Source organism: Colletotrichum paranaense, assembly GCF_030867605.1.
Source record: "Colletotrichum paranaense strain IMI 384185 chromosome Unknown Scaffold_2.1, whole genome shotgun sequence".
NCBI lineage: Eukaryota > Fungi > Ascomycota > Sordariomycetes > Glomerellales > Glomerellaceae > Colletotrichum > Colletotrichum paranaense.
Genome location: NW_026848960.1, coordinates 1,037,931 through 1,053,817, shown reverse-complemented (window position 1 = coordinate 1,053,817; position 15,887 = coordinate 1,037,931). Strand labels below are relative to the sequence as shown.

Sequence of the window (15,887 nt, the reverse complement as noted above, 5' to 3'; positions counted from 1 at the left end):
GTTGGCTGGACCAATAATAGTTGATGATGAGTTCCTTGGCGGCGTAGTTCACGATGACATTGCATGAGTTCCAGAAATGCACCAGTATCCTTATGTCTGCGTTCAACAGCTCAGGCGAGTGTGATCGTCCGTGTCTGTCTCTAAAAGATAAACGAAATGACAAATGAGGCTTTATTTATGGGAGGCATCTTGCGTCAGCTGCGAGATCATGGTCGCTTCGCATCCTCTGACTTTCTCTTGACCTCTTGGCCTTCGTCAACAACCCGAGTTGAGGCCCATCTGTACTAGGAGAGTTCCGAGATGGCATATCTTTGCATTTGAGAACAAAGCCGCGTTGAAGCAGCTGTTGTAATGGTGTTATCATGTACACATTCACTTTGGACATTACCAACGGTACTGTTTCCAGCGTACTTGATTATGTAGTAATTCATATCTGACCATTTTACAATGTAGATTGCATGCAATCCATATGTCTCCCGCTTGCTCCCTGAGCTGCCATCTGACCAAATTACCAGTGTGTAGGTCCGATAGTAGAACCATCGTCGGGCAGAATCTTCGTGACAGCAGATCCTTCGGCGTCGAGGTTGTTGTTCTATATCACCAGTTAGCTGATTGGACAATTTAGAATAGATTCAGGGCCGAAATACCATCACATTATTACCCCACCAATCAGGGAATTCAGTGTTAGAAAGGCCCAGAGCAAGTCCGGAGATGACGATGCAAAGAGCGGTGCCGATGTCGAGAGCTCCGGAGAGGACGTAGTTGTAACGAGCTGATAGTTGGGTTAGCACACGGGATGACAACGACTAGTCCAAGTGGGGCACCAGTCACAGATGGGGAAAGACTTACTCCACCAGCCGAAGAAGCGGTTGCGAACCCACCAGTTGAAGATGAGACCAACAATGACCCACTGTCCCAACCACCAGGTGGTGGCAGGAGGGATCATACCAGCGGCACCGAAGATAGCGGGGAAGAAGACGTAGCGGAGCATGCTGCGAGGGTAGCGGCGGGCGAGGAAGAATTGGATGACGGGGCAGATGGCACCGATGAGCCAGAAGTAGTTGACCCAAGAGTAAAGCTGACCGGCACCAAACATGCGGCGGGGACCAATGACACCCCAAATAACACTGGCGTTGTAGAAGGTACGAGCGTTGGGGCAGGTGAGACCCTGGGCCTGATGGGAAGTGCAGACGCCATCAATGTTACCACGAAGGAAGTTATAAGAGGCGATCTGGACAAGGGACAGCCAAACGACGGCGAAGGTCTGGGCAGCGAACATAGTGCGAGGAGGAATCTTCATGTAGTGGCCGACCTTCATGTCGGACACGTACTGGAGACCGTTGTAGCAGAGCATGTAACCCCAAGACTTGAATAACATCATAGCGACGGGGCGGCCGGGCGTCATGTAACCGACAATCATCTCAGTGATGACGTTGAGACCGGTCTGCTGGTTGGTGACAGCCTGGATGATACCGACGGGAAGAATGAAGAAGGCACCAATGATGATGCAAATGATGTAGGCCCACCAGGTCAAGTGAGTGTTCCAGACCTGGGAAGCGATCATACCAAAGGCAAAGCTGACAGCGAACATGGTCGCGAACCACCACTCGGGAGCCTCCTTGTAGCGGCGCATGAGCTTGAGGTGAATATCAGCCTCTTCGTTGGAAGCAGACTTGGTGCGGTCGATGATGTCGCGGCCGTAGAAGAGACCGACGTGAACGAGGGTGCTGATGAGACCAGCGAAACCCATGCCGTAAGACAGGGAGAACGCAGGACCCAAGATGAGAGGAGAGTACTCCTTGTAGGCAGTCTCGTTGAAGGTGAACTCGGGAGTCAAGATACGACTGGTGTTGTAGGGCTGAGCAAAGTGGTCAAAGTTGGAGTTGGCGCTGATGGGGAGGTAGCGGTAAAACTCGGGGCCGCCCCAAGCAAGACCGATGCAGCCAAGCATCATGATGATGATACCGGCACCGACGTTGGCGATGGCGAAAGCCGGGGTCTGCAGGGGGGAGAGCAAGAAACCGGAAATAGTACTCCAGTCAAAGGAGATGGGGATAAGACCGAGACCAGTCTGACCACCAAAGACCTGGTTGACGACAACGTTGTTGGGGGCGATCCAGCAGACAAATGTGAAGATCTGCAGGAACTGAGCAAACACTTCAGGAATCCACTCATAGACAAAGGTAGCGGCAGCCACAATGAGGAAGAACTTGTAGCGACCGATCCTCCAGCCGTTGGTAAGGGCGGGATCTGAGGATGAGTGGTCGTGAAGTGAGTGCATGACGGTGGTGGTGATGAGGGTCGCGGGCCAGACCATGGCGGCGGGCCAGACGAGGTAGCGACGCAGAATACCGGCGATACCAAGACCCATGGCCTGGGTCGAGATAATGAGCAGAATCTGGAAGCCCCAGCCAAAGTATTGCTTGTAGAAAATCTCCTGGGCGAGGAGAATATCAATGGCGTAACTGGCGGTGGCACCGGCAGCAGTCATCATGGTGATGATGGTGTGCTCCTTGACGTTGAAGGGGCCGGGGTTGGTGTTGAGCTCGTGACCGAAGAGGTTGAACTTGATCTCCGGGATGACCTTGGCGCAGAAGCAGCCGAGGGGGTAGGAGATTAATTGCACCACGGTGGAGGTGATGATGATGGGTGAGCGACGGAGACCGAGGAGAATGTTGCAGGCGGCGATGATTGTGCACATGATGGCACCAATCGACCAGGCGCGGATGGTGTTGATGGGCAGCTCGGTATCGTCAAAAGGTTGAACCTGAGCTTGTTAGTCATGACGCCCGTTGCTCGACTCGGGACGTTGAATAAACTTACCGAAGCGCGGACCTCGGGGTAGGGAGAGTCCTCGTGGAGAGCAGCCTCAACGGCAGCCTCCTTCTCGTAGTCACCAGACTGGACGGCGGCGTCGGCGGCATCGAGCTTGTCAATATCCAAAAAGGGATCCCACTTGTGAATCTTCTTGAACTTCTTGAGTTCGGCTTCGGGGTTGACGGTCTCGAGACCGTTGGCATCGACGCCGGTCGAGACGGCGTCGACCACGATGGGCCGCTCTCCGACCTTGCCCCTCCACTTGCTGAAGGCCATGGTTGGCAGTCTTTCAGGTACTGGTTACCGGGTTGGTATTGCGTTCGGGTTGCACCCTGAGTTCTCAAAAGAATGGAACTCAAAGGGGGGAGTCTCTGGTCGTAGAGCTTGTGGGCTGAAGAAATCAAAATCGAGCACGACGAGGGAGAGCGCGTCGGGTAGTATTTAGATGCGTCGCACATCCAGGGCCTCGTTGATGGGCTCCATGATCGGTTGCCATATCGGCGACCAGTGGGCCGAGATATTGACCTGCCTAATGGAGTCAGTCGTGGGCGAAGCGGGTCAACCCCTGGCGGAGTATCGGGCGATACGAAAAGGCTACTATGTAGATATTGCGCTGGATGCAAGCGGAAGCTTGTTTGGACGAGAGGGTGTGTGTGTCTCCTATGGATTACACACACCTGGAGCCGTGGAACGGGCGGTAGCTTGTCCTTGACAGACGCACTGACGTGACCGATAAACGAAATCGCCCCTGATATGCACCAATCGTTCGTCTCGAGAGGACTCTTGTTGGGTCTATCCTTCCTCGCCACCGTCTAGAAGGGTGGGAAGGGACGGTTCTAGTTGCTCGTAAGAGGTGTGATCGTGCCGTTTGATAGGATACCACGGCACAGAGAGTCAACCGACCAACCCACCAACCCGCGTTCGATACTTCGATATTCTCGCAGATGAGGACCACCCGAAGAACTGCAGACAACGAACTAGCAGTTCGAGGAGGAACGGGCTGGATTGTGGGAGTGGTGGGGTGCTCTGGGGGTGGACTCATTCCGCCCGTCTCTTCTCCACCCCCTGATAGGCCTTTCTCGGTGACTGGAGCAAATTAGGTACTCATGTACTGTTCGACGGTGCGGTCGCGGAGCCTGTCCGCCTCCCAGAAATGACCAAGAGGCCTCTTGTCATTCGATGGTTAGGCCAGGGCCATTGAGCGCCGTTTGAGCGGGAATGGCGTTGGGGCGTTGGCAATTGATCCATCCCGCTACCCTCCTCCGCCGTCGTGCCGCCGGCCACCGCCGCCTCCCATCTTCCAGCCGCCAAAGTTGCACACTGACTTGACGACATGGGGCGCACAACGTCGGGGTTGTCAGACTGACAGGAGCCAGAGAGCTGACTGAGAGCATCGAGGTGAGTCGTTCCGCCCTCAACAGGCCATTCAAAGAGCCGCCTCCCGGATCGATCGCCAAGGGGGCTGGGCGCCAAGCACGAGAAGAGCAGGTAGTCACCGCGGGAGGGCATGGCGTCGCCGGGTGTGGCAGAGAGATTGGCAGCCAAGCACATCTCAAGCAACTCAAGCAATGTCCAAGACGGGTGGCCAAGGTCGGGGAAGCGTGGGAAGCATCGCCAGAAGCCGCAGGTCGTACCCCAGGCTCGACCGCTAGAGCCAAAAGGAGGAAAAGGGCAACAAGACCAACGCGTTGGTGGCTGCGAGCTAGCCAACCCGCGTCGCCACTCCTCCGACAAAAAGTCGTTCAATGCAAAAGGGCCCTGCTTTCAGTGGATCTGCCGATAGCAAAGGGACCTTGGGGTCCGAGGATGATGCCTGTCTAGCGCGGTTGTCCCCCTTCAAGCCTTCGAGGCCAAGACTTTCTCAGTTAATCACCCGAGTTGAATCCCTGCAAAGGCACGCGAGAGTAGAAGAGCTAGAGAAGCGAGTTCCGACTCTGCTGGCCACTCAGAGGCGCGAGAACAGAGCGACAATCTGCACTCTTCGGGAAGGACGTCGGAAGAGACGGCAAATGATGCCACCCATGTCATGGTTTGTCGGCAGCAAGGCCAATCATTGCGTCGAGTTGGCTTCGAGGCTGTCAGGTTAATGACACAAGCACTGACAAGTTGAGCATTCTGGACACAAGTGGATGAACAAAAAGTTCCTGAGACCCCTCCCACCCCTTCGTTCCCTCCGCAAATGGCCCCTCTGAAGGCGTGACAAACGTCCCTCTGTGCTCCGTAGGCGCGCCCTTCTGGGTTGACACGGTTGAAGGATGCCTGCCGCTTAAGATCCGAGCTGCTGGAGAGGGTTGGTTCGTCCGACTGCGCTTGGAGACTTTCCTGATGGGTGACCTCCGCCCCACGCGATAGTCCCGCGCAAAAGGACCTTGGAAATGCGGTTGTGGTCAGATTTGATTGTATCGGTATTCCTGCGTTGGCGATGAAGATGGGAGATGTCATTCATTCAGCACATCTATCCAGGAACAGCGAATCGGCGCAACTGACTCGGCAGCAACCTCGGCATCCTTTCTCACTCAACTGTCTCACCGTCTTTCTCACTGTAGCACAGCGGACAGCATTTGGACAAACTTGGTGAGCAAACATCACGCGAAGGAACAAACAGGAAGGCAAGCGATATGTTACGCCTGACAAACCGCCGCAACATCGATTACTGATGCCCTTTTTTCCCAGTCTATTTACGACAGATTCTCCAGCGCCTCGGTAGCAGTTTTAAGGTTATCGCGAACGACTGGAATTACGGATTCTCGTACGTAAAGTTCCTGTCATTTCCCCAGGTCCCCGCTGGCTGGAAAAGACGGCGTGGCGCGCGGTGGCACGGTGTCACGACTGCCCACCACCACCCTGGGCGACAGCCAAACAATTAAATTGGAATAATTTGTGCTTATTCAAGCATTCATCAATGCCGCCTGGAGATGCCTTCTTCCTCGCACAGCAATTTCATATCATAGCTGGTAATGATTTTCAATGCGGCAAACAGACATGGGCTTGTTCATGTGGGCAACCTAGAAATTGAATGGATGCATTTGGCCACCACCTCGCGTGGTTTCCGGGACATGGGCATGCGAGATGGCAAAAAAGGTTGCGAGAGCTCCATCCGTAATACCCGGCCGCCGAACCCTTATTCCAGAATATCTTCTGCGGGGTGGGCAGCCAGCGCGCATTCTGATCCGGACGGCTGCAGCGTCTCCTCGGTATCTCGGGTAGGTGAGTGACATCCCAGGAAAGCATGCGGCCTACCTAGCCTTGTGGACCGCCCTGCAGAAGGTCAGCTAAAGAACCAAAGAAGTATGGCATGTCCTGATGATTGCAAGAAATTCGGTCTTTCCCATTGGCCATCTGGCAAGCGGTAGCAGGCAAACCCAGAGATAGGGAATCCCAGCCTGGTACGTTGGTGGTCACTCATCAACCCCACGCAGCTTTCCGCCAGGCTGGTACGCTGGGTCTCTCCCTCTGGGTCTCTTGATGGAGCCGACGCATTCACTTTGCGGGCGACGCCTTGCCTCTCGGTGACATGTCGTATCTATAGGCACGGTTAACACCCAATGGCAAGTTGCGGGGCGTACAAGTATGTTGGAAGTTGGGATAAGAGACGGCAGTGGCGTTAGTTCGGGCGAACCTGCTCAGACGAATGGCAGCTTAGTCCTTATCATCTGAGAGCTGATCTATGACATATTAGGTCCCTTTAGGAGCCGCCACAATCCACTCGGCCGAGGCAAGCCGTTGGTAACGCAGCCGACCTCACGCTGGTGGTTGCAGGATTGAGACACAATTGATCGGACCGGTTTCTACCCGTTCAGCTCAGTCTCGTCCGAAAGGGCAGGTATACGAGCCTCGACAGTGATTTGGTGAAGGATTCAAGACTAGTGCGTACCTAGCTGCCTGCACTAACAGCTCAACCACATTCAACCATCATCCACGTAACGCTGCACATGCCGATCGTGAAGCTGAATGGCAACATTCTAGGTAAGACTTATGCTTCTTTCAATCATTTACGTGACCATGTTTGTTCGCCTCCGCCAAATCCTGCAGCTACGTTTTCCATTTAGCCACCGTGAAGCAATAGATTATCTGGTCGTCGCTGGATAGTTGTTCAATCTTACCTTCCTCAGTGTACTGAAGGATGCTTCTATCAATGAGCGGCTGCATTGTCGTGGCCAATTGCTTCAAAAATACTTCGGCTTTACAGTACACTGTTTTCTAAGATAGTGATGTCTCCCGCTCATTCTAAATCCTCGCGCAATTTGCATGATGTGTGTTCCAATATATGATATCATCATCCGGTTTGAGCACTGGTAGCTCTGATCTTGTTCTTGGCGGGGATTCATACAGATTGACTTCGTCGATTGGGAATATAGCAGTGCCTCACCCGAATGACTGCCTGATAAACCCGATATCCATGCGACACTCAAATAAATGAGACACACGATTCCAGTGCTGAATATGGTCTGCTGAGATGTTTTAGCGCGATCTCTCAATGGGCTCTCAGACTGAGAGTAGTATCTAAAGCTTCATGTACCTGAAGCCATGAAGGATAGGAAAAACTAATAGAATTCATCAATAGTGTCGATATTCCATGCGCAAAATACGTTCGCTATTTTTCGAGTTACAGTTGGGGTGCTCCAGGAGTCGAAATATCGCATCAACTACAAAGAAGCGATAACACAAAGATCTAGATATTTTCTCCGCCTTTCGACTATGAAGAATTCTTTTGACTCGAGGTTATAGCGGAAATGATTTCGGATTAACACTCTATTCGTCTCCTGTCTACTAAGTAAGAGACGGACACCTTCCTGTTGTTCCCATTCCGCTGTTAGTGTAATAGAAGTAGTTGGTACGCTACAGCTCTGCCCCTTCATCCGCGCTCTGAGGCTACTAGTCAATTTCATAAGAAGGCTTCTATAATACTTCAACTGCTTCTGAATAACGAGATACCTTGCGGATGGTCATTGCAAGACCTGCACGTGGAATAAGCTTCAGCCTGGCCGTTGATAACTTGATGTTTGCACGTATCTCCGGCACTACTGGCCTCTTCTCCAAGCCAATTCATAGCGTTACGGTCGAAGCCTTTGGCATTGTCCGTAAGCAAAGGTGTTTAAGCTATCAGGGTTGCGTTTGTCCTTTACTACTTTGCCTGTCGCCAAACCTGTCTCCCTTAGCCCGATGTCAGTAGGGGCGCAGGTCTAACTGTCCACTTGAGTGGTCGGGCTTATCAAGGTAGGGTACCGGAGGGCTCTTCGTGATGAATGTGAGAGCGTCTAGATGAGTCCTTTTCTCACTGCCATCAAATTCTTGTGACATAGGCAAAATGACTGCAACGAATATCCTTTGTTCATCAGACTTTGAAGCATTGTAGCAAGTGTCATAGGCTGTGTAAAGGAAGGTGATGCCAAGAGAAGACAAGACTCACAAGAGAAGCCTTACTGTTGACAAGATCTCTCACACAATTGAGACAGACATCCGGGCAATGAAGCCAAAAGATGCTTGGCAGCAAAGTTCACTAACACTGCGCAAAGGGATGCGGATTTTGGCCATGACCGGGACTCCGGGTTTCTGCCTGACAACCTTGTCTCCTTTCTTTCCCATGGTGGACAAAGTTGACAACATCTTTGGAAAGTGGGAACTCTCATGGACACCATGAGGGTGAATCCTTACCATACAGGTTACGGAGATTGCTCTTCCAGGATGTTCAAGTCGAAAGCATCTCTGCTGGCATTCATTTATGCTCACCAGCTAAACCACCCATTCCTCTCACTCACATAATCTGGCCGATTCTTCGCATCAATCCTCGGCTCCTGTCCCGTCCCTCACCAGCAATCTGATCAGCATATTCTCACCACGCAGCTGGTCATTGGTTCCATTTTCTCTCACATTTATAACCACCGCAACAACCTCTCTCCACTCATTCCTCTAACATACAAATCAGTCATTACAATGGGTTGCGGATGCTCCAGAGAACTCACTCCTTCCGAGGCTGCCATCGAGGAGAGAGATGTCGCCAGCCTCGAAATGGCCCAGAAACTCGAGTGGTACGCCCTTCTGGAACGCGGAGTATCAGAGAAGAGAAAGAAGGAAAAGATGAAGGAGTATAGAAGGGACTGGAAAGACTTCAACGGCCGCAGGCCCCGCGGGTTTTGGGGCGACTCTCCCAACTATCGAGGAATCCACGTCAACTTCCCTTAACGCAACCTCAACGACACATCATTCTCAGGGTCACGTAATAACCTTCGCGAGACCTAGTCTCCGGAATAGGACCCCATATCATCCCAAGATCACTACAGCAACATTTCATGAGAGCACAGCACTGGGCTATGCGGGTCTCCCGTCTCATGACGAAAATTGTACCGAGAAAGCTCAATGACCTTCACCGCATTCGGTTCTCAAGGCACAGCACCGTACCGACTATCCAGGTTCACTGTCCTCAACATGACCGTGGCAACACGAAACTCTGAATCTCGTCCCTACCACCAAAGTCGAACTGAAACGAGTTTTCGCGGTCAATGAGAGTTTCTACGACTTAAACATCGCTTCAGTGCATCATGATGTTGCGGATTGCCGAGACAAAGTTATATGCTAGGTTAAAGGTACATGTACCTAACTTGAACCTAAGGTACCTTGTGGCAGAATACATGCCGCAAGGGGTCTTTCGGGGTTATCGGGGCTTCCAGATCTCGCAGATGAATCCTGAATGTCACACTATACGGGGTCGTTGGGAATTGCTAGACACGTCTGGGCTGTATTGAAGAAAGTAGACGGTATCAACGCAATACATGAATGATACTCTTATGATTCTTTCCGAGTGCATTACATCTCCAATAAACGAACGTTAGCTACATTCGGCCCATTAACTCATGAATTTCCAGCTTCTCTACTGAACACCAGTCGAGACTCCCTTACCGAATGCCTCACCTTATCTTGAGGGTCTCCATAGCATCCAATTGAGCCATTTACGGTCCCAATAGTACTAAAATAAATGGCGCAACCCGGTAAAAGTTGTTTTAAATGCCATATTACTTTGGCCAACGAAACATGGCATCCAGATTCTTGCATCTCAAACCAACAATCGGGCTCCATACGGGCTATGTAAGTGATGGCTCACAAATGGCGTATGTAAGATAGGGCAGCATGTCACGTAATAATACTGGTTACTGCCCTGAATTCTATTCTACCACCCAAACAAGGTATGGAATTAGTTGCTGCAAGAACTCGAGGCTCGAAGATCATTTGATGAACTCCTTGGAACACCAAACAAGCCGCATGTTGTTGGCTCAGTGCGCTCGCATGGCTGTCCATCTTTTGCATGCAGCCAACGAAATGGTCGATTACCTCGGCCGGCCTAGGTCAAACCGGCATTCGCTGCCCCGCCGCCAGACTTTTGCACGTGCTCCGATCCACGGCACCCGACAAAAGGATCCCGGCCCCGGTCATCGCCCCACCAAGCGCTCTCGCATCGTGAGTACGAAAACGGAAATCGGCGCGGACGAACATCAGCTCCATCGTGGGGTAATGACTTAGAAATAAGAGAGTCGGCATAGATCTTAGTAGAGATAGACGCACTGATGCTGCTTGCTATATGTCAACACAATCAGTTGCAAAAGTGGAATTTGGTTCTCTCAACTCGATTCCATTGAAACTTACTGTGGTCTGGAGTTATCATCTTTCAATAACCCAACCTCTCCTCGAGCCTTTGGAGTGGAACTTCAGCCCCGAGGTTTGGCAATTTGAATCTCATGTTCACATATTGTTCTGTAGAGTAAGGCTGCTTTGAATCCTCAGTACAACCCAAGGGCCGGGAGACTGACGGCACCATGACCCGACTGCTGTATTAATCCAATGCTGGAAGAACAGCGGGCTGCAGACTCGGAGCTGACTTCTATAAGTAAGCTCCCAGGCCGTTGAGATTGTGTCTCCGCGCAGACTACCTAGGCAACCAATAGGAGGACGTTTGAGATCAAGGGGACTTGTCCACTGACTGCAAGTAGTCGAACTAACTCATGTCTCAACTGTCTTAGATGACTCAATTGGATTGGACTAGACATTACTTAAGCTTATATGTCTAACCCAAGTCCCGGGCCTTCACTGAGCAAGTTGCCAGCACTATGGCTTACCCGGGATACAGCTTGATAGACCTTTAAGCGACTTGTTAGTTTCAACCAGCTCAGTTGCTGAGCCTCAGACTTCCGTCCGCTGATAGTTTGATGCCTTTCACATTTCTCTAGCCTGTTCCCAAGGAAGATGACACAATCACTCCACTAAACATCTAGGTACTTAATTCTCTAATTCTTTAGGTATCGGAATTTGTAAGGTTCTAACTTCCAAGAATCATACAATTTTCACAACCTGACCATCTCTCCATACGCCAAGTATCTATCGATCTACTAGCCCAACTACCTGATATGAAACCAAACCAAGAATGTGTGCGGAGTTGACATCTTCAAGTGCTTCGCAATCATATATCCGCTTGGTGTTCCATCAACCTTATGAATGATTATTCGAGAGCCTCCCCTCGTAATCGCTTCATGTGAGATAGTGGTTGATTGTTACGTCGATCAATTCAGCACGAAAGCAAGTTGTAACCGCAAAGCGTAGGATGGTTCGGAGATGAGTGCGTGCGCCACATAGGGGACTTCGGACTCGGACTCGGACCATACTTGACTAAGAATATAAAGATCCATTGGAGCTTTGATACATCGCGCAGACAGGCGGCAAGCAGCAGCATTTCATGCTGCTACGCTTGTCAAATTAGATGTTGCTACTACATTATGCCTTACGTATTGTGAACTGTCAAGAAGGCCGTCGGCGAGCACGTGGTGTTGTTTACTTGAACAAAGTACGTGCAAGAGAATTTTGAGTTGCGAAACCACGTGAATTGTCCCCAGTGGGCCGAGGCAGTGAGCTTCTGGTTACAGAGAGAAACACCCACGCCCCGCCACAGCCAAGGAAGCATCCTACTAACAATTCATGCTAACAACGACAAGGCTGTACGACCTGGGGCAATTCGACGAATTGTCGACGTTGGGGGAACAGTGGGGTAGGATTCGGTATGTTTTCTCATAATAGTTGCCAAAGACTAATGCTACGATCGCCGGCCGCGTGGGCGATGCATGTTGACCGCCGGCCGAATGACCGACGAATCCTTGCCCAACATCTTCCCTGTCCCAGCTGCACATCACACTTCCTTTCACGTTCGCATAATTGTCTTCGGGAAAGGCAATTTCTGTCTTGAACCTGTTTTTCGGGACGTCTCGCCAGAAAAGGACCCATCAAAGAGTTTCCCTGGGTTCTGTCCGGGGGCTCATCAGAGGCGGAGGATCGCTGGGCGGCCTCCGCATCGTTTCATGTTTCGAAGCCAGACCCTGGGCCGCATCTCCCAAATCGCCGGGCGCTTGAAGCTGAGGCTCTCTGAACACGTCATAGCTCAGGGCTCCCCCAGACCTGCTTGGTTCATGCTCTAGGGGTCAGCTACCCTTTTGGATGGGCAGAAGTGTGTATGGTCCGAGGTAAACAACGGCATGTGAATCACGATGATTTGATTCTATAGATCATAAAAAGGCTTCAGTTGCGCCTGCACCAAGCCATCATAGAGTATCACTATCACCATCATACCTCGAGTCAACAGCATTTCAACGTACCAACACATCCCAGAATTAACTTTGACCACAGTCAATACACAACCAGCAAAATGTCTTTCGCCGATCTTTCCAAGAGCTTGAGCGACATCGAGCGCAAGGTCAACAAGTCGATCAAGATTCTCGGCAAGGGCAATGACATGAACTACAAGGATGCCATCAAGCTGGGCACCAAGTCGAACTCAATCGTCAGCACGATCAACAAGGGTATCAAGGACTACTCGGTGAGTTCCCGTTTTCTTTCGTCTCTGTCAAGAGACTGCTGGAATTAACCCCTAAATCAATGACAGACCTTCACTCCCTCCGAAGACGAAGCCAAGAAGCTTCTGGGCCAGATGAACACCATCGTCGACCTCACCGAGACTCAGCTTAATGCCATGGTATCGAACCAGGCTCGCTTCGAGAGCTTGAAGGTCGGTGGCCTCGTGAAGAAGAACGTCACCAAGACCGAGGCTGCGGGCAAGGAGCTCTCTGCGGTCATGATTTCCAAGGCCCCTGCTAGCATCAAGGGAGATGCTGAGGCGCTTGAGAAGAGGCGTGAGGCTGCATTCAGCAAGGCATCTGGAGCTTTTGCTGGGTCCACAGGCGGCGAGGACGAGCAACTCGGAGACGATTCCGACTAAGGGTATAATAGCTCCGAGCTTACAATACATAGTGGCTGTGTAAATAAGAGTCTACCCTTTCGCAATTTTGACAATGGCTCGCGCATGGGATTTCCAAGTGCATTTTCATCAATTAGCCCTATGGATCTGCTATGCGGTGTTGAATTACTACTACCTTGCAGTGATGATGGATTTGAAGATCAATGTCGTCACATGCAACGAAATGCGTGGTTGTTGGCGATAGCACCAACTTGGTGTGACGCAGCGTGAGCCTGGATCACTTTGCGTCACGTCAAGGTCTTTAGACGATACGGTACGGCCCGCGGATCCGAGTGTTAGTAGGACAGGGCAATTCGACTGACTCGAGGTTCAGTTCAGGTCCGCTGCTTTTAATGATCATCAACACAAACCTTCTTGCTCTCAACCAATAGGGTGAAATAGCATCATGCGGCGGGAATACGATAGGCGTGCTCATGGTTGGAATTCATTTTCCTTGAATGCTATCAATAGGTAAGGTAAGCTGACGATATCATTATCGTAGTGGTTCAATTGGAGAAGAAAATATGACCTTGGCTGTCAGGTTCATTGAACTGGCGGAAGAGAAATCAGGTAATAGCTGAAGAATCACAAGTCAAATAGTCAAAGATGACTTCCAAAGATCAAAGCTTCGATAATCCGACATTAGTAGAACTCATTGACCTGATGTTGTGTGGTTGGAGATGTGATGAAAAAAAGAAAAGACAGGGTGCTTGAGCTAACCCAGTAAAGCTTAGGTTCAATCTGGACCTTGGGATCTTCTTGAGAGGAGCACCGGTAAGAGGCACTCAAAAGTAAGGGCCACTCCATTTACCATAGTTAAGCAATTGATAGGCTACATAGGGGCACCCGTGACGGCAGCGACACTTCCAGATTACCAAGCTATGCGCCCAAATAGGTTAAATGGTGTGCCTTGTATTGAAAGCTGGGGTGCTTATTACCGGTGCTCCTTGTATGGTTGGAGCACGCGCCAAGTCGTGGCTGCCTAGTGAATATCGGGTCTAAGCCGGAGAGGGGTTTGGTGAATTCATGTTCCTCCAGAGCCATTGAGGTCATGGCAGCTTCTTATTGACCTCGCCGTCAATGCATCATTGTGCTCAACCACATCGAAATGGAGACCCTTCCTCAAGAATTGGTCGATGATATTGTTTCTTATTTATTACCGCAGCAGCGCCCCGAAGCAACACCGAAGCCTTATGATACGCGCATGAGACCAATTTGGCCCATCGCCCCGATAGCCACAGTCTCGCGTCGACTACAAGCCGCCGTGGAGAAAGCCACGTTCAGATCTTTGAAGATTACCAGCGACGAATTTCCGAAGTTCATTGAGCTTCTCACTCCGGCTAGGCGATACCATCTGACCAGCTTGATCGTCACCATCACTCTTCCGCCTTACGATGACGCTGCATCCCACAGAGCGGAATCGCCCGAAGAACGGCTTGTCAATGACAAGTGCTACAGCAATGGCATAAGAACACTGTTCCAAATTCTTCGAGGTTGGGAAGATGAAGATGCCAAGACAATCAGCTGTCCCCTTGCGTTATTTATCAACCACCCAGAATCGCCTTCTGATACGCCATGGCCGACCAAGTATGTTCCTTGGGGTGAGATGTATCCCGAGGAGGACGGGATTTACGAGGGCCGGTTCTTGCATTCTTTCATTGAACTGAGAGAATGTCAACTACTCCCGGATCTGGCGAGGATCAAACAGCTCACAATGATTCAACCAGAGGAGAGGTATGGCTACCGGAACACCTACCCCAAGGTGCCTATCCTACTTGCCTCAAAGATGCCAAATTTGGAACGCTTCAAGCTATTCATGAATGACGATGAAAAGAGATTCGACGAAATACGAATCAACAACCGGAACGAAGCGGCGCAGGCTATTCGAGAGCTGTCACTGCCGTTACTGAGGAAAGCCGAATTTGAGTTCTTTCAGAGACGATATCGAAACGAGAGAGCAATGCCGCCAGCGTTGCATGAGCTCGGAGCCCCAGACCCGTTGAGCTCTGCTATCTGCGCATTTTCACAAAATCTCGTAGATCTGAGTGTCACCGGCTCCTTTGACGACTCCCTCCTCAGACCTATGCAGGGCCTGAGCAAGACATCATGGCCCAACCTCAGATTTCTCGACGTTAACATGCACGCCACTTCCCCTTCAGGAACTTGGTACTTCAAAAAGGCAGACGGAAGCCCTGATCACCGGCCCTACACCCATAGCTCCAACACAAACAACGCCCACTCAGATCTGCACAACGAAGAGTTCAGCTTCGTAGAGGAAGCCGCCTACGCGCGTATGACTCCGGTAGAAGTCTTCCGCTGCAAACCTGACGACGCCTACATCGTGCCTTTCATCGATGCGTACGCCAACGCATTGAAGGTAATGCCTACGCTTACCTCCGCGGCGCTGAACTTCCAGCTCGAGTATGAGGCCGAGGAAGATGAACCCAGCTGGATGTGTATTGCGTACTTTGCGCCCTGTCGCACGGCGCCAAAGCACCCGCCAAGATTGTTGTGCCCGAAATGCAACAGAGGCGTGACACGCCAGCTGGTGAAGTTGTACCTAGACTGGGAGCCAAGCGAGGAGCTGGCGGCTAAGCTGCGTGCGATTGGAGACGAGGTTTACGAGGCGCCGATGGTGGAGAAGACCATGGCCCAGTTTATGGATCAGCATGAGTGGGTTAATAACGAAGAGTCTTGATAACGGAAAGAAGTTCCTTCCTTGACTCGCAAGCAAAAGGACTATATGTCCTGGACAATAGCTACTGCCTAGAGGTGATTAGCGCAGCTTCATGGGCCATTG

The 15,887-nt window shown here is 51.2% G+C and overlaps 5 protein-coding genes across 5 annotated transcripts; 3 read left to right on the top strand and 2 right to left on the bottom strand.

The window, feature by feature from the left end:
- Window positions 1–508: 508 nt before the first annotated feature.
- CPAR01_02231 (OPT family small oligopeptide transporter) lies at window positions 509–3,093 on the bottom strand (the record flags this gene model as incomplete). The annotated part of the gene is made up of 4 exons (XM_060486519.1): window positions 509–592; window positions 648–772; window positions 850–2,767; window positions 2,824–3,093. The coding sequence occupies 4 exons, from the start codon at window positions 3,091–3,093 to the stop codon at window positions 509–511; spliced, it is 2,397 nt and encodes a 798-aa protein (XP_060353847.1).
- A 165-nt stretch (window positions 3,094–3,258) lies between these two features.
- On the bottom strand, window positions 3,259–4,326 carry CPAR01_02230 (uncharacterized protein; the record flags this gene model as incomplete). The annotated part of the gene is made up of 4 exons (XM_060486518.1): window positions 3,259–3,342; window positions 3,495–3,629; window positions 3,698–3,903; window positions 4,185–4,326. The coding sequence occupies 4 exons, from the start codon at window positions 4,324–4,326 to the stop codon at window positions 3,259–3,261; spliced, it is 567 nt and encodes a 188-aa protein (XP_060353846.1).
- Window positions 4,327–8,751: 4,425 nt separating this feature from the next.
- CPAR01_02229 (uncharacterized protein) lies at window positions 8,752–9,000 on the top strand (the record flags this gene model as incomplete). Its single annotated transcript, XM_060486517.1, has 1 exon — window positions 8,752–9,000. The coding sequence occupies one exon, from the start codon at window positions 8,752–8,754 to the stop codon at window positions 8,998–9,000; it is 249 nt and encodes an 82-aa protein (XP_060353845.1).
- A 3,499-nt stretch (window positions 9,001–12,499) lies between these two features.
- Window positions 12,500–13,069, top strand: CPAR01_02228 (uncharacterized protein; the record flags this gene model as incomplete). The annotated part of the gene is made up of 2 exons (XM_060486516.1): window positions 12,500–12,670; window positions 12,737–13,069. 2 exons carry the CDS (start codon window positions 12,500–12,502, stop codon window positions 13,067–13,069), a joined length of 504 nt encoding a protein of 167 aa, XP_060353844.1.
- Window positions 13,070–14,195: 1,126 nt separating this feature from the next.
- Window positions 14,196–15,785, top strand: CPAR01_02227 (uncharacterized protein; the record flags this gene model as incomplete). Its single annotated transcript, XM_060486515.1, has 1 exon — window positions 14,196–15,785. The coding sequence occupies one exon, from the start codon at window positions 14,196–14,198 to the stop codon at window positions 15,783–15,785; it is 1,590 nt and encodes a 529-aa protein (XP_060353843.1).
- Window positions 15,786–15,887: the final 102 nt, after the last annotated feature.